The sequence below is a fragment of the Ochotona princeps genome, chromosome 5, assembly GCF_030435755.1.
Source record: "Ochotona princeps isolate mOchPri1 chromosome 5, mOchPri1.hap1, whole genome shotgun sequence".
Lineage (NCBI taxonomy): Eukaryota > Metazoa > Chordata > Mammalia > Lagomorpha > Ochotonidae > Ochotona > Ochotona princeps.
Window position 1 is genome coordinate 3,299,076 of NC_080836.1, and position 19,069 is coordinate 3,318,144.

Here is a 19,069-nt window from a genome sequence, read left to right on the forward strand (position 1 = left end):
AGTTCTTTATGAAGAAAAAGCCAAAAAAGCTACCATAGTATCTTATTAATTTTGAAATAATGTTGAAATATTTCCCAAGACATAGCTACAACTTAAAATACGATAGAGCTATAAATAATGGTATTATTTAATATATATTTAGATGTTAACAATTCATTTATCTGAGATTTAAAAAGAATATAAAACGACAGATGCCATTGCCCAATTGTTCAGATATTGAGAGGGTCACATGATTGTTTTTTCAGTAAAGCAAGAACTTTCAGTTACTATTTATATGTCATGCTTCCTTTATTTTTGGAAACATGCACTGTCATTGTTATAAGAAAAAAAACTAAAGCAAAGCACAGGGAAAAAAAAGCCCTGCATCAAAATGCAGCCACACATAATGATTACCGAGTGGCATCCCATGAAGCCACCTTTTGGTACAAGGCAAGGAAGCCATAAAGAATTTGAAAAGGGCTTTCATGCCGAAAATAATTTTATTTATTCTAAAATACCTCATGACTCTTTCAGCCATTTCTTAAATCACTGAGATAATATATTCTCTGTAAAATCTAAGATTGTTCATTGTAAATAGAAAATTAAAAAAAAATAGAAACACCTAAAAACTAAATATATCAATATCAAGTTAATGTAATGGCATGCAAAATGAAGTAAAAGACCCAAATACATAGAGTTTGGATATTTTGGGAACCAGAAACCAGAAATTTCCTTTAGTGATGCCCTCCAGATCCTGCTGCTGTGGTTCACTCACAATTCCACTGAATGTATGAGAATCTGTCTTCTGTGTTCAGCTGTGGCTGTAGGCACTTGGAATAAAACATGAGTGGGGCTGATGTCAAGTCCTCGAGGAAGAGGAATCCATTGTGAATACATGCTCTCATCCTTTTTTTTCTTCCTGATATGTAGCTCCTGTGTCTTGGAGGTAGTTTGAGTCCTTTAAACAGTCTTGCATTAAGACAGTCCTGGAGAGGCCATTGTGATACAACAGGTTATGGCATCAGCACCCATACTGGAACTCAAGTTGTAGTTTCATCTTGTCTCTCCAATTCAACTTCCTGCAAATACCCTGGAAAGACAGTAGATTATGGCATATATGCTTGAGCCAACACCACCCATACGGGAGACCAGAGTGAGGTGCCTGGCCCCTGGCTTCACTCTGGCCTAGTCCAACTTCAAGGATTGTTTGGGATATGAATCAACAGATTGCCACTGGAGCCAGATCTGTGCATTTTGGACATACAGTATCTCAAACTGTGAAAAGAATCAGCCTATTATCTGGATAAAGTGGCAGGCTCCAGTTCAGAAAGTGAAAAGACAGTGATGGTCACAAGTTTGAGTGACAAGTTTGATGAAGAACACTGCAGAGTTGGCTGCAAAGTTTGAGGCAATCTTTCGGGGGATTCAGCAGAAGGCCATGGTGAAAAACATGCATGGTGGTTTGGAAAGCCAATGCAGCAAATTAGAACTTGCTCTCCAGGCTGAGAAACTGTTCAGATTGGCAATGGGGGACGGAAAGATTGGCTGGAAACTGGAAAGAGATAGTGGTGTGGATGGTATGGAGAGAGAGGGGAATGAACCAGGGACCAGGGTGTTTGTTCAGCTGCTCCTTATTCCTAGACACGGAGCACGAAGCTTGTGGCACAGGCACAGCTGTAACCTCATTTCTCAGCTACCATGGAGTCAGACCGAAATTTCTTTGTGTTGTTGTTGAGATTTATTCTATTTTTGTTGTTGTTGTTGTTGAAAATTCATATATACTGACAGGAGGAGAGACAGAGGGGGAGATCTTCCATTCATTGATTCGCTCCACAAGCAGCCACAACTGCTGGAGCTGAGCCAGTTCAAATCCAGGAGCTTCTTCCAAGTGGCTCCCAAGCGGGTGCAGGGTCCCAAGGCTTTGAGTCATCCTCGACTGCTTTCCCAGGGCACAAGCAGGGAGCTGAATGGGAAGCAGGGCTGCTGGGACTAGAAACAGCACCCATATGGAATCCCAGGTATGTGCAAGTTGAGGACTTAGCCGCTAGGCTACTGTGCTGGGTCCATAGCTATATTTTTTAATGTATAGATTTTCCCTTTTTCATTTCTACTTCATTTCTCATACATTTATTCTGATGTTCACCTTAAAATGATCATTCTAATTTTCCAAAGGAAAGAATTACTGAAGCTGCCTGCAATGTAATAGAAAATATGTCAATAAAACTGGCTAAAAGTTTAATTGGAGAAAAACCAGTAGGGAAGAAGAGAGAATCATGTTTATTTTTGTCAAAAGCTGGAACTAAGTTTAACTCTTTCCTGAAGAGAGCTAGCATGAGATCCAAGTATCAGAAGAACGAACGACAAATCCAGAAGACACATGATTGCCATGGTTCACTTTCTGGTCAGAATCAGTTATCTTCTCTAAGATCCTGATTCATGGAAATGCAATTACCATTGAGAAATACTGACGGGTGAATTGGGGCTAATTTGATACTGTGGACCTTGATAGCGGGATGTGAGTCTGAAATGCCCTAGGAAGGAAATACACATGTGAGTGTCTGAAGAACCCTTGCATCATCGTTTGGTCCTTACAGAGCCATATAAAGGTGTAGACTGTTCTCTGACCAATTAACTCTAAGGGACAGCGGATCCAGCCCTCACAGTTTGTGAGGTGCTTACAGGGTTAACTCATTCATGTCCTTAAGCACAGAACGTTATTAAGGAAATACAAATGTGTTTTCTGGGTATTTGAAGGAGGGAGAGGCAGGATGGTGTGTGAGTGTTTGTGGAGAAGGATCTAACATGTTCTGATTGCCTCTACAAATGACTGCAACAGTCAAGGACAGATCAGGAGCCAGCTACGTTATTTCAGTCTCAAGACCAATGAAGGAACACCACTGTTTATGCCTTCATTGCTGCCTTGAGAATAAACACTAACAGGAAACTCAATCAGAAACAGAGTGCCTTGTGCTCAAAACAGCACTCCATTATCAGATGTGATTATACCAAAAAGACTTCTACTCTGCCAACCACCTGCCCTCAATATTTTATGGACTTTTACATGTATTATTTATTTTCATTTTATTTGAAATTCAGAGACAGCCACGGAGGAGAGAGAGAGAGAGAGAGAGAGAGAGAGAGAGAGATGTTCTACATACTTGTTACTTCTCCAGATGCTTACAAAAACCACAGCATAGCCATGGCAGGATCATGGTATTAAATCTTGGTTTTACACACAGATGGCGTGGTTCTAAATGCCTGACCTATTGTCACAGGTGGAATTGAAGGTGGAGCCAGAGTTTGAAACCAAATGCTAAGAAAGAATGCATGTGCCCCCTACTGGGTCTTGGCTACACCTCATCTCAGTGCCCTTTAACTCACTTGGTCACCTGTGCTTCAGGAAGTGTGAAACACTGGATCTGTGTATCCCTGGACATTGTGGCCGTGTGTGCTTCACTGAAGCAATCTAACCAGGGAAGTAAGAACCCTAAATATGGTAAGAACTAGATGGCAGAGGGAAATCTGAACCCCAGAATCATGCTACCTTTCTTGAATAATGTCTTTTATTGGATAAAATTTCTTAACACTCTCATTTGCTTCAAGCACTTTGTACAGGAACATCTCCCTCACGGTGCTTCCCACCAACACAAAGATAGGGCAGCAAAGGTTGTGTGCGATTCCTGGGTTAGTGCAGATACTCTGTGGGCCACCTGTGCTTTGCTGCTTCTATCCAGAGACTGCCCTCACAAAGCTTTCAACAGGTGGTGGGGAGACAGAGGAAAGCAGTATACACATGCAGGATGGCCTTCAAGATGACCACTATGGAGAAGTTTTCTGTGGCCCTCAAAATGGTTTCACAGCAAAGTACATTTGCTTTTAATTCTGCATTTTCAATGAACTTTACACTTCCTTCTGAAGAAGCAGCAGTGTCATGAAATAATTTAATCTGGCCACACCAAGCTAGGATCCAATTCCAGTAAGCCCATAGCGGGCTATTTGGAGGCTGACAGCATTTTGAAATTGGTGTATGAATCCTGATGAGTCACTCTAGGAAGGCTAACACATTCACTGTGCAGAGCTGGGTGCGCTGAGCATCCTCATCACAGCCTCACAGTTCACATCCACTGCACATCCACTGCACATCCATTGCACATCCACAGTTCACATCCACAGTGCACATCCACTGCACATCCACTGCACATCCACAGTTCACATCCACAGTGCACATCCACAGTGCACATCCACTGCACATCCACAGTTCACATCCACAGTTCACATCCACTGCACATCCACAGTTCACATCCACAGTTCACATCCACAGTTCACATCCACTGCACATCCACAGTTCACATCCACAGTTCACATCCACTGCACATCCACTGCACATCCACAGTTCACATCCACAGTTCACATCCACTGCACATCCACTGCACATCCACAGTTCACATCCACAGTTCACATCCACTGCACATCCACAGTTCACATCCAATGCATATCCACAGTGCACATCCACAGTTCACATCCACAGTGCACATCCACAGTGCACATCCACTGCACATCCACTGCACATCCACAGTTCACATCCACAGTTCACATCCACTGCACATCCACAGTTCACATCCACAGTTCACATCCACTGCACATCCACTGCACATCCACAGTTCACATCCACAGTTCACATCCACAGTTCACATCCACTGCACATCCACAGTTCACATCCAAAGTTCACATCCACTGCACATCCACAGTTCACATCCAATGCATATCCACAGTGCACATCCACAGTTCACATCCACAGTGCACATCCACAGTGCACATCCAATGCATATCCACAGTGCACATCCACAGTTCACATCCACAGTGCACATCCACAGTGCACATCCACTGCACATCCACTGCACATCCACAGTTCACATCCACAGTGCACATCCACTGCACATCCACAGTTCACATCCACTGCACATCCACAGTTCACATCCACAGTTCACATCCACTGCACATCCACTGCACATCCACAGTTCACATCCACAGTTCACATCCACAGTTCACATCCACTGCACATCCACAGTTCACATCCAAAGTTCACATCCACTGCACATCCACAGTTCACATCCAATGCATATCCACAGTGCACATCCACAGTTCACATCCACAGTGCACATCCACAGTGCACATCCACTGCACATCCACTGCACATCCACAGTTCACATCCACAGTGCACATCCACTGCACATCCACAGTTCACATCCACTGCACATCCACAGTGCACATCCACAGTGCACATCCACAGTTCACATCCACAGTTCACATCCACAGTGCACATCCACAGTTCACATCCACAGTGCACATCCACAGTGCACATCCACAGTGCACATCCACAGTTCACATCCATAGTTCACATCCACAGTTCACATCCACAGTTCACACACCTGCCACGAAAATCAGGGGAAGATCACCAGCGGCTTCGTTACAACCACGGGTCTGTCCCTTGAGGCAGCAAAATGGTGTTCAACGCCAAGAAATAAGGATTGCAGGGCACAAGGGGAAGACTCTGTCTACTTTTGTACAGAACTGGTCTTAAATACACCTTTCCTGTGACACCTAATAAGCCGTTGGTTTTTAGTGTATTTGTGACACATGTGGTGGGCAATTTTCACAAGAAGAGTATTTAGAAATGTTCTTTAAAGAGTGTATACCACTAGCTCTGTGAGCCTGGCAAGACTTCCACATCTGTGAATCTCAAGTTCTTTAGTCTTCAGGAAGACCAACCGCTGCCCTGAGCTGCATTGTTAAAGTTCAGACACACGCGTCCAATAACAATAATTATTCCATTATGTTAATATCCTAAATATAATTTGTCATTTACTTTCTTGCTTCTGTAAAAATGTTCATTTTTATCTTTTTATCTAATTATGGGAAATAAAAAGCTTTAATTCCATATTTTGTAAGATTTATGAGATTTGGCTGTACTCACAGATGTCTATAGTATATTTTTCAAAACTCAATCCGAACTATTTTTTAATTTCCATTATGATTTCTTGTTTGAGTTATAGATCCTTTAGAAGTGTGAGGTTAACTTCACAATATTTTAGATGACTTTCCTGTTTTTTTCTTCTCAACACTTGTCCAGAGAGGAAACTGTATACGTCCAACAGGATGTGGTTTCGAAGAATGTGTCAGGTGCACTTGAAAACCCTGATGTCATCTTCAGCTGCTGAGCTGAGCAGTCTCTGGATTCCCATGAATGAATTTTACTGATGGTATTTCTCTAACTCTTTTATAACCTTCCTGATTACTTTTCCATGTGAATGATCTAATTTAATACACTTTACACTCCTTGCTTGTGTTGAGAGCTATCTTATTTATTTGCACATGCAATATAAGGATGCCAACATGTGTTTTTTCTTTATGATTGTTGTTTTAAATGTTTAAGAAATTTGAAGATACTTTAGCACTTACCTGTACATTTTCAATTGAGTGTTCTTTAGTCGTACAATCACGTAGAAGATTTGACCTAGCATCATTTTCTTCTTTTGAGGGCAATGATAAATAACCTGCTTGTTTGTTTTATTTTTATTTTTGCATAAATCTTTGTTCATTCTGCCTTTGCATTTGGAAGCCACTTTCACTGGATACAGAACGCTTGGCTGTTGTTCATGTGTTCTGTTTGGAAACAGATGGCTATGGTTAAAGCAGTGGCTCTTACGGCAATAGGGTGCAGGAGTTGAACGTCTCTCTTTGCTTTTCTCTCTTTTCCCACATCTACTTGCACTGCTATATGGCCTATGCTCATTGGTCTTTGGAGAACTTGGTGAGGAATTGATTCCACCTTTGTTTCATGCTCAGTCTGTCTTTAACATGAAGTACGTATAGAGTAACATCAGAGTGTTACATTGAAATTGCAGATGCATGAGACCTGGGTTCGCCTGGATTTGGTCCTCTGACTCTACAAAGCTGCAAATGGTGTGACTATAGGATAGCAGAACTTTGAGTAAGACACAGGAAGACTGGTTAAGCTGCTAAGTTCATGTCACAGCCATACCAGGATGCTGCTCCCTCTGAGGGAGAAACTAAGATTCCTTCTCAACTAAGATTGCTTTACAGCATAAATGAATTAAGGGGTGCATTGTTGTAAAACTTCCCCAGATAATTAAATGTACATTTTTTAGTTGAAGTTCCATGATCAGATTTTAAAGAGAGTTTTAAGATATATCCAGTCTGCAGATTACACAAAACCTTGGATGAGGCTCCCGCTTTGATTCAGTAGGTCTATATAAGAGGTAATGACCTACCTATAGCAGGTCTGGGTTAGAGAAGCGATTGCACAGACCCAGGTACTTTATTTTCCTGGGGAAATGAAGATCCAGCACACATCTGCCATAGGGAATCTGAATACTGAATCAGAGTCTCCTGAGTTTGGAATAATACGAACAGTGCATCTTCGGAGCTGAGAAAGCATCTAACCCTGCCTCCCCAAACCCATCCACCCTAAACGTCACACAAGTATGAGTACAATGAGACTGAGAGATGATGAACTTCCAGACAGAGGAATATTTATTAGGTGAGTGGTGGAGAGGGGTGCACTCTCACACCTGCACTGGGTGTTAGAAGCAGGATTTGTAGAACAGCAATCTCATCAAATAAAGTGAATGTGCTTGGCACTGCTGAATCAGAAGAAGACTCCTTTGAAAAAAAAATCTAAGTAGTAAATCTTAAAGTATTTGTATGTTGCTCCAATCTAATAAAAAGGAAAGAAAGGGTTTCACCCTTTGATTTCATCTGCAAGAAAAGTGTTCTCTTGTGATCTGTCCACAACATTAAAGTTTTAACCTATAATGTCTTTAGAGAAGAATGCCCAATGCTTGTGTTCCTTTACTTAAGCATAACAATAAAATGTGCAAACATGTTTCTACAGGTTTAATATGCCTGGGTTGTGTTGCCTCGCTGTTGCAGGAGTTGGCCATGAGGCAACCGAACAGTGCATTTCTGAACAAAGAGCATGCATGGGCTTTGGGGTGGGCCAACCTTGGATCTGAATCTCAGACCAATTGCTAATATGTGAGGAGATTCATAGACTTTTTGCCTCCTTCTTTTTCCACTCAATAGTTCATGCTTTCTTTTTCCGCTTCATCTGTGAAAGAGTGGTAATGATAAAGCAAAGCATTTATCATCAATTCATTACAACATTTGCTTCCATTCAAGCCTGCCCTTGTAAGTAGAGATTGTCAGTTATCTCCCACACCGCAGGGATCTTTGATACTAGGCACATCAAAACTTCATTGCATTATTACCTCTTAGGAGATTTCAGGTGCCAAGTTTTTCTTTTTACTTATTTGGATTGCTTTTATGCACAAAATTTGGGAGTGAGATGAGGAATGTTTCAAGATTGTGCAGCACTCCTGAAAAAAAAAAATTTCCATCCAACACGTGCTTGTATTCTGAAGAAGTTGAAGAACCCAGGATCTCTCAGAGACTCGCTGCAGGAATGAGTGGATTCCCATCGCTGTGCATGGTGTCACAGAGCTCTGCCCCCTCTTTCTCTCTGCAGACCTTCGCGGGGAACGTGAATGCTGACGGCGTGGTGCACCACAAGCTGCCACACTCCGTGACAGCCCGCTTTGTTCGCTTTGTGCCCTTGAGGTGGAACCCAAGTGGGAAGATTGGCATGAGGGTCGAGGTTTATGGATGCTCCTACAGTGAGTACCTCGCATAGCATTCGCACTGGTGCTGTGCATGCACGTGCATGCACGTGCGTGTGTGTGTGTGTGTGTGTGTGAGTGTGTGCACGGGGGCATGAGATACAGAATGTCAATTAATCTCTGCTGAAAGTGATGACTATTTTAAAGTTATTTCCAGATTTTAACCACATATTTACATACACTAACATGTACAGGTCAGTGCAGAAGCAGAGAAGAACAAACAGCTCTTCCATTTAGAGTTGAAAGGCTTGGGTGAATCAATAATAATCTATGTTAAGAGCTTTTGCCTTTTGAACAACCTCATATCCTTTTGTATAGAAAGATACGTTTCAGCTAAGTTTTTTTTTTAAGATGTGGGATGAGATAGTATGAAATAATCCCCTCCTGAAGGAACAAAATATAGTTTATTTTCTAGAAAAAAGAATATTGCAAACCATAACTCACAGAGTATTTCAGTCTTAGAAGTATGTCTTCCTCTCATTTATCGGCGACTTGTCTATACTGAATGTGAAATAGGGCTCTAACTTGTACAGTGTGGTTGAAAGCATGGGTAGCATTTGGGATTTAGCTAGAATCAGCGAAGCAATCTTCCCTTGCTTGCCTACTACCCATTCCCTTGCCCTGAAGCCTAAAGGTGTCTCATAATGGAATGTCTGCCTGAAGCAGTGAATCTTTGCTACCTGCTTACGAAAATCCAGTGGCCACACGTATATAATAATAGTTTATCACTGGCATTGCCAGCTAAATTAATTTCTTCGTTTTCTGTGTGTGGTTGCAGAAAAGCAGAGGAGTAATACACCATTTGCTACAGAGCTCAACTACACACCTGCATGAGAATGAGAAATCTTCAGTGACTTGCTTTTCACTGGTTCCATCCCACGTGCATAGAATTATGCTTTGTGGCGTCAGAGACACCCACCTATCCCCAGTACATTATGTGCATAGGAAAACTGCTAGGAATAAAGGTTTGCAGAGATTTGCTGGTGACGTGCTTGTGTTTATCTGCACACGCTCTTTTGCAAGGGAGAGACTTTTAGAACATTGGTATCGACAGAACACTAGGCCGAGGAAGCCCTAGGCCAAGGACTGGCTGCTGTTTGCCCCTCTGCATCACGAGGTACAAAGTACCTAAAACAACACAGGGTTGCCTACCCTCAGCATCCAGTGTCTCCTATAAACCCTTCCTTAACTGTGATGGCCAGACTGGTGCAAAAATACTTAAATAAAACATGAAACTCTCATGCTGAAATAAAATGCACATTTGTGCTATTTTGCCTGCATCTATTTTGGCTTAATAACTGTATTGCTCTTTAAAATGCCCTCATTCTCGTGTTTCAGTAAGGCCTATTGAGATACCCTTCTTTATATCCCACATTTTGAACTTGAACAAAGGATTTGCATCAATAGAGTGAAGTGTGGACAGTGAGGCTAGAGTTTCACCTTTGAGTTGCATGTTGAGCTTTCTTTGGCCATGGGCATCAACACAGTCACCATTTAGAAAAAAATGCTTATAAGAGCACGCATGTTTGTCAGCAAAATTAAGTGGTTCATGTGTACACCAAAGCCCAATTCTAGACCAAGCTTAACATGTCTGACTTTTAGACAGTTTTGGTATACAACCCCAGGGGAAATGTGGTGGTTGTAGTCCCATAGTCTCCTTCTGTTGGGAGGTCTAACTGGGTTCTTGCAATCCTTAGTATCTATCCCGAGGCTTTAGTGTTTGTCCTTTGTGGAGGCAGGAAGATGAATCCCTCAATTTCAATTTAAAATTCATGTTCTGTGTGTCCTCTAGATCCAACCCCACCACCACTCCCATGGCGCCTCATTCCAGAATCTTCTTAACATGTCTTTTTATTGTGCCATTTCTATAAATGTAAAATCTCATTCTATATTGCCAAACAGAATAATGACAAGGAAAACATTCTGAATCCAAGAGATGCTTTCAAAGGGTTCATGGGAAATATATGCTGTGAGAGACCATGCATGGATTTAAAAGTGTTTTGCACTAGAGCAAACTTAGTTTTAACTTCATTTTCCAAGAGATGTTCCATGTTAAACTAAGTGCAATGAAGACGGTGCTGTGATATGGCTGACTCCTACAAACCACAGTTTTTAAAGAAAGAGGCCGCTTTTGGTTCATCTGGGACGGGAAGGTTCAGTTGCTGCTGAGGGCTGTAGAGTGAGGTTGAGCTTTCATCCTGGAAAAGGATATGCATCTGTGGGATCAGCTTGCCTACATTCCCTCGAGGGTGGTTCTGTGGACTTGACACTGGTTGGCCAGCCTGAGACCCGCATGAGGCCATCTGCTACCATAAACCTTCGGTCTATGCAGAAGCACCACTGGGTTTGTTTCTCTGGAGCCACCTTGATTTGCCAAGTGCCCTGAAGAATCAATTTCAAACACAGTGGCCAAGAATCTCCACACTGCCAAGTCCCATGCTCACTGCACTTTTCTAATTTCATTTAACCGCTTAATGGCATTTGATGCAGATGTTATTTCCATTTTGCAAGAACATTACATTTCCTCCTTGTTTTCTTGTTTAGCTTACTCCTTCCCAGGTCCCAGTCTTAGATCTACTACATTCACACTACACCCTATGCCTAGCAGGATCAACCAAATTCCATAAACACAGCGCCATTTGCATGCAGCCCCTACACACCTGTTTCTTTGGCCTGACTTCTGGGACTGTTTTTGCCATTGTCCATAGATACCTTCACTTGAGCGTAAAATGCATGTCTGAAACTTCTACTAATATTGGATATCTTAAACATTGTGCTTCTTCATATCCCCCCCACCCTCATGTTAGTCAATAGTCTAGCTACGTATGTACCTCCTTAAGCGGATCCAGTGAGTGGCCTTGTGTTCTTCTGCACACAGTTGTTTGTTGTGTTCCTACAATTCACAGCTGAACTGAGATTCCTTCCTCGAGAATATACCTTAAATCTACACACTTGAACCATTGGGAATATGCACTCACAGTTCAGTAATTTCATAATCACCTACCAGAGTTCCCATTTCCATAGCATAATTTCGCAAGCCCCTAATTTCCACACATACCACAGTAGTTTTTGTAAGTAAACAAATCAGTTCTCAGAGATGGCATTGTGAGTTAGCAAATGAATCTACCACCTGAGATGCTGTGCTGTTTTATACACACCAGATGGCATTCCAGTTACTCCATTTCCCATCAAATTCCCTGCTAATGGCCTAGAAAAAGCAGCTGAAGACAGCCCAAGTGGTTGAGCTTTTGCCATCCACGTGGGAGACCCCAATGAATCTCTTAGCCTCAGCCTGGCCCAGATCTGAATGGCCTGGCCATCTAGGGAGTGAGCCAGTGGGTGCAACATAGCCCCCACATCCTCTATAACACTGAATTTCAAACAAATGATTCTTAAAAAAGGGAAATATACAAGATCGTATCATTCTTTTGACTTCTTCACTTCATAGAAATTAGCCATTCTTTAGAAAAATTAAATTCCTCATTGAGCCTGTGTGGTGTGATTTCTCAAATTCCCTTTCCTTCTCTGCAGCCTAAAAGGCCCACTTGTTCTGAACCAGTACAGACATTTTCTGTTACATGGCCATTTATTCCTCTTTTGCCTCGGTACAGAATCACCTGAGCTGACATTGTCTGGCTTGCTCCTTCTGCCAATATCATTAGTGCTTCTAACGGTACACCTACATAGAAGCCTGCTCTGACTACTCGCCCACCTTGTTTGTGTGCACCTATTAGTAACCCATGGTTATGTGATAAGCCTTTATTTACTTGTCTGATGTGTGTTTCCTGAAGTCACTGTAATGTGGCTAAGACAATGATTGAAAAACCCACATACCTCATTGGGCTGTCCGACTTCAAGTCTCAGCTCTGTTTCGGATTCCAGTATTCTGATGATTCATAATCATGGGGGCAGCAGATGACGGTTTGAGTATTTCAGTCTCTCTGCTGCCCCCCTTTCCTCCTGGCTTCAGCTTTATCAACCTCTGGTTCTTGTAGGTCTCTCTCTCTCTCTCTCTCTCTCTCTCTCTCTCTCTTTCTCTCTCTCTTTCTTCTTCTTCTCTTCTTTTTCTTCTCCCTCTCTTTCTTCCTTTCATATCTCATGTATCTATGTTTTTCAAAACAAATAATTTTGAAGGTTGTTGCTCTGTGACGACAGGTGCCAGTTCCAATAAACAAAACTAGACATTCAATAAAAGCTTGCTGAATGAGGAAAAGTACATATCGCTCCAGCTTCACTCTGTGCAGCTAACCAAATCCATGCAGAATTACTTGTTCACACACTCACTGTGATTTCTATGGGACTGCTTTCATTTCAATTCACTTAACAATGATTTTCTGCAAATCCCATTGGAATACGTTGTGAAAGATTGGCAGAAATATTATATCTGTCTAGTTTCTTAAGATGACATGCCATTTGAGGAAAGTCACCATATTCATCTGTTCATTTCTTCATTCATTTATTCATTCATAACAATTATTTGGCAATTAAGATAGAGAATGCATCACCCAATTCTCTCTGGATATGAGCTTTGGCTAGTGCTGCATTGTTTGAAGCTCTCTTTTGTGATTGCATCTCCTTCACTTTAACATGTGCTGCTGTGTGACCCGCCCCCCTGACTCCATTCTAACTGTGCCTGCCGGGATGTGATGGCTCCAGCATGGGACTGACTATGCAGTGTACAGGAACGAGTAGTACGGCTAACAAACCCTAAAGCAGTGTGAAAGCACACTAATAAAATCCAGCTCTACAAAGGAGCGCAGGTGAGACAAGCCAGCAGGTGTCAGGCGGCACCTTCACGCTCAGCCAACTCCCTAAAGGGGAGAGTGGTCACTGAGGTGGCATGGAGGTGCTCCAGGCAGCAGGAGACTGGGACACAGGCAAGCAGGAGTCTCCGGGAGACTTTATGTTTTTGCCCATGGGACTAGATGGGCCAGAATGTGTGAGATGAAGATAACTTGCTTCTCTCTGCTCAGCATACTGCATGTTCTCTGTACTTTGTTTCTGCAGCTGAAAAATAGAGCTTGTCTAGCTGGCTGCAGGGAAGCCGCTGATTGCAGGGGAGTCTTCAACATCTCCGGCAGTAGCCAGGCCATGGTGGCTGCAAGATTTCCTTGACTCCTTTCTGACTTCTCTCGGATGTCAGTGTCCTGCCAACGCAGTCCAGCCCCTTCAGTCTGGAAAGAATTCTCTTCGCAGGAGAAGGCAAAGGAGACTGGGCACTCAGGGGTTTTATAACCTGTCAATCATTTGTCAGCAGCGCAGTCTGCCCTGAATGCAAGTTGTTTAGCTGTGTTTGGTTTTCTTTCTTTTCCTTCTCTCTGCATACCTGGTTTAACAATCATATACCTTAAGATCTCATTTGCATTCCCCAGTAATTTGGCCTTGCTCTAGTTTTATGTACATATCTCAGATCCTTCTATGTAGCCTGGGTCTTTAAAAAAGATAGCATGCATGCTTTTCTGATTAATATCGCGTGGTTGGTTGAAACCCTGAAAACTGACTGACTAACAAACTCATAGATTGTTTTATAATCTTGGTGAGTGGTAAGATGTACCCACTTCCTGTAAGTGTTGTGTTTTACAATCCTTCTTGTCTCCAAGTAACTTCACATACTTTGACAAATGTCACCATGACCTGTTCTATTTTTGATGCTTTCTGTCTCTTTGTGACTCCAGGGTCATTGTTATGGAGCAGGCTTCATGAAGTTCAGAGGAAAAAATCTCTTGTGAGCTCAGAAATATTATCTTGAGCAGAGGTTTTCACTCCTGTAAGAATAAGCCTTCCAGAAAACATTGTCAGGGTCTCTGACTGCTTCTCTTCAACTGTAAATGACAATGGTGATTGTTCAGATCCAATGATGACAGTTTAAACTGTGACTCATAAAGTGTTTTTCACACTACCTGATACATCGTGCTCTGTGACAGGCTAGTCTGTTTCCACGAATCAAATGCAAGCCACTGTGTTGGTGTGTTTGGGGAAATAGTGTGCTAATTCCCTGAGCAGCCAAGTTCCTCTTGGACTCAGATCTGGGCATGCTGTGGTTCTCACCTCTGTCGTGGGCTCAAGGGTCTCAGTTCCCGACCCCTCCAGTTACTCTGCTATGGTCAAGAAGAGGACAGACGCCATCGCCATGGCGGTCTACAAGCACTTCCCACATGAAGACAACAACTGCTGTGTAAATATTTACATCCTTGCATACTTATTTAGAAGAAGTTGGACTCTTTGACTGCTATGTGTCAAGACCAGATTTTTTAAAAGATTTATGTATTTTTTATTGGAAAGGCAAAAACGCAGAAAGACGGAGAGACAGAGAGGAAGATCTTCTCTCCGCTGGACCACTCCCGAAGCAGCCACAAAGTCTGGAGCTGATCCAATTTGAAGCCAGAGCCAGGAGCGTCTTGCAGGTCTCCCACGTGGGTACAGGGTTCCAAGGTCTTGGGTTGTTGTCTACTGAAATCCCAGACCACAGCAGGGAGCAGGATGGGAAGTAGAGCAGCTGGGATTAGAATCGTCACCCAGCACATGCAATGAAAGGACTTCACATCACTGTGTTGGTACAGAAATACGAAAATGTGGAATAAAGAAGCCAATATAAAATTCCATGAAGTGATTTATCTCTCCTGTAAACCTCAAGAAAATAGGTGAATTTTAAGAAGATCTTACTTCTCTCTTTCTGAAACTTTGCCTTTCAAATACATAAATAAATACATCTGCTTTTTACAAAATCTACTGTAGGGCACCAAGACAATAGTTTTAGCCCAGACATAGCTATTTTGTACTGGTAGCTTCTACGTATTTACAGTGATGAGCCAGTTTAAAACTGTTGTTTCAGGGCCTGGTACGGTGGCCTAGCAGTTAAAGTCCTCGCCTTGCTCACACCAGGATCCCATATGGGTGCCAGTTCTAATACCGGCAGCTCCACTTCCCATCCAGCTCTCCCTGCCTGTGGCCTGGGAAAGCAGTCGAGGATGGCCCAAAGCCTTGGGATCCAACACTTGCACGAGAGACCTAGAGGAAGTTCCTGGCTCCTGGCGTCGGATCAGCACAGCACCGACTGTTGCAGTTACTTGGGGAGTGAATCATCAGATGGAAGATCTTCCTCTCTGTCTCTCCTCCTCTCTGTATATCTGGCTTTCCAATAATAATAAAATTAAAAAAAAAAAGATTTTAGGCTTACGATAGTGATCACCATGGGAACATGACAATGCAGACTAGGAATGAACTGACTTCCAGAGTTAGGCAGCAAATTAAATCTGAAACAACAATTTGTTTTTAAAGATTTATTTATTCTTATTGCAAAGTCAGATATACAGAGAGGAGGAGAGACAGAGAGGAAGATCTTCCATCCAATGTTTCACTCCCCAAGTGAGCCGGTGCTGCGCCGATCCGATGCCGGGAACCAGGAACCTCTTCCGGGTCTCCCACTCAGGTGCAGGGTCCCAATGCATTGGGCCATCCTCAACTGCTTTCCCAGGCCACAAGCAGGGAGCTGGATGGGAAGTGGAGCTGCCGGGATTAGAACCGGCGCCCATATGGGATCCCGGCATGTTCACGGCGAAGACTTTAGCTGCTAGGCCATGCCGCCGGGCCCTGTAAGCCTAAAATCTTTTCCTAAGCTGTACAGAACAGTGAGAAGCACATGGAGTCTCCATTTAGATCACCAGAAATCAGAATGTAACTTTATTATGCACAAACTGCATAACCTTGGGCAATCTTAAGTTGTCTGTGGACATCATTTTCTTTTTCTCTGAAAATGGATAGGGCAAAGACCTTTGCCTCAAGCATAAAATTATTTGTAAAAGAATTTGTAATATGCAGTAAGTGTTCAAACAGTGCCAATTATGAATATTCAGATACCCATTAGATATTTGAGGTCCTGAGTACCATATGTCTGCTAAAGGAGGTCAAGGTATATCCCAGGTGCCAAGGGTTGCAATAGCTTCATGATGCCTGCAGGTACTGTATACCACATGGACTTCAGTGTTGAATGACTTTGCATGCAGGTGGATAATTGTTTTCAAAACGCTTTGCAAATGCCGATCACATGCTTGTCAAATATCCTTCCCTGTCTCATCAATGTTGATAGGCATCAACTTCTACCCAGTGTGGCCTCCTGGCCACACAAGACCACGCTCCTATTTTGCTAATTGTAAGTGGTATCACTTGAGATCCATCCGCCTCAGAGCTGAAGTCACATCGCCTTTCCCAAGATAAATCTAGTCGGCTCAGCTCAGCTGCTGCTGTCTTTGTGGTTGTCACCAGAGGTCATGTCACCTGTTCCTGAGACCATTACATTGTGACTTTCCTCTTTGGTTTTCAACCAATTTCATGCTCCTGTCCTGGATGGAGGGCCTGCTGCCAGCTGGCTCAGGGCCATGGAGCTGTTACGGGTCCCCAGGCTAGCCCTCAGACCTCGGGCATCGAGGGTGATGAAAGCTCTGAATCCCACTTGGGAAATCACAGCCCTTCAGAGCTGGGAAAACCCTGCAACATCACTCATGGCAGTATCTCAGGTTACAGAGGAGGGACTAAGGGCCAGCAATGCTTGGAAGCTAGAAAATTAGTTAAATTGGGCCAGTCAATGCTTCTTCCTTTTCCAACCTTGAAAAGTCTCTTCTACACAGAAAAGAAAAATGGGCATGCCTAAGAGAACTGTGGATTGTCTTCAGAGAAGCTTAAGTGAAAAGATGTGTTTATTTTGGTACAAAAATTTGAAACCCATGTATATTTTTTCTAAAACATTTTTTTCATATTTTATGACATTTAGAAAAGTGTATTAATATAAACAGAACCAATTTCAAGTACTTCAAAGGTACAAGTTCAAGAAGACATCTTTTCCTCCACTCCTCAAACTCGTTTCATTTATTTGTTTTTTTATTACTTTTTAAAAACATGGTTTCATCTACTTTATAACAACAGACTTAATGCACCACTAGATATATTTAACATGTAAAAAGTAGAAAGACCACAGTTTCGCAACAGCATAAGCAAAGGCCAAAGAGAACAGCCAAATTAAGAAATATCCATTTTATTCCTATACAATATTTTGTATTCTATATTAACCATATGTCTTAGGAAAAGTGATATTTATCATTTGAGACTGTCTTATTTAATTAAATATCATACGTATGTCATTAAAACACATGAGATTTAAATATTATAATATTCTATCTCAAATCAATGATTTCTAATCAATTTTCTGGCTTAATGATTTTAAAAATTCCTTTATTAGTAGCTACTTAATTCCCTCAATAGAATTCCTTTGGTAGCCATTATTCATTAGCCCATCTCTGCTGAGCTTCACAGAGAAATCAGTAACAATTCTGAACTTTAGGAATTCAAATATTACTCATTGGAGCCCTTGTTCTAGATGGTTTGTTGCTAAGCTACCCATTTTTATAACGTATTCCAGAATATCACTGCGGAACTCTGTCTTCCTTAGGAAACAAACTCTGACAGTGGGTTCAGTGATTATAGGCCCAGCAGGAAGGCATAGAGTGCTGGTGACTCAGTACTTCTAGGACAGAGAGCAGCGAGTGCTGGTGGCTCAGTATCTCTGGGACAGGTAACAGTGTGTGCTGGTGGCTCAGTACCTGTGGGACAGAGAGCAGCCAGTGCTGGTGGCTCAGTACCTCTGGGACAGAGAGCAGTGAGTGCTGGTAGCTCAGTTCCTGTGAGACAGAGAGCAGTGAGTGCTGCTGGCTCAATACTTGTGGGACAGAGAGCAGTGAGTGCTGGTGGCTCAGTGCCTCTGGAACATAAAGCAGCGTATGCTGGTGGCTCAATACCTCTCACACAGAGTACAGTGAATGATGTTGACTCAGTCCCTGTGGGACAGAGAGCAGCGTGTGCTGGTGGCTCAGTACCTGTGGGACAGAGAGCAGCCAGTGCTGGTGTCTCAGTACCTGTGGGACAGAGAGCAGCGTGTGCTGGTGACTCAGTACCTGTGGGACAGAGAGCAGTGAGTGCTGGTGGCTCAGTACCTGTGGGACAGAGAGCAGTGAGTGCTGGTGGCTCAGTACTTGTGGGACAGAGAGCAGCGTGTGCTGGTGGCTCAGTACCTGTGGGACAGAGAGCAGTGAGTGCTGGTGGTTCAGTACCTGTGGGACAGAGAGCAGCGTGTGCTGGTGACTCAGTACCTCTGGGACAGAGAGCAGCGAGTGCTGGTGGCTCAGTACCTGTGGGACAGAGAGCAGTGAGTGCTGGTGGTTCAGTACCTGTGGGACAGAGAGCAGTGAGTGCTGAAGTGATCTTGACTCGAAAGAGGAATCTTGTTCGTTGTATAAGGACATGTGTTTTCCCTGGAGGACCTCTATGTCTATTGGCCTATTCCTGACAGTCTAGGCTACTGTTGTTGCATCATGGCCCGAACAAGCCACACATTGAAAATA

At 42.9% G+C, this 19,069-nt stretch overlaps 1 protein-coding gene across 1 annotated transcript in view; it reads left to right on the forward strand.

The window, feature by feature from the left end:
• Window positions 1-19,069, forward strand: part of LOC101521841 (contactin-associated protein-like 5) — a 415,974-nt gene that overhangs the window by 125,319 nt on the left and 271,586 nt on the right. The window contains exon 4 of the mRNA XM_058664165.1: window positions 8,528-8,675. Coding sequence (XP_058520148.1) covers window positions 8,528-8,675 — 148 coding nt within the window. The remainder of the gene's footprint in view (window positions 1-8,527; window positions 8,676-19,069) is intronic.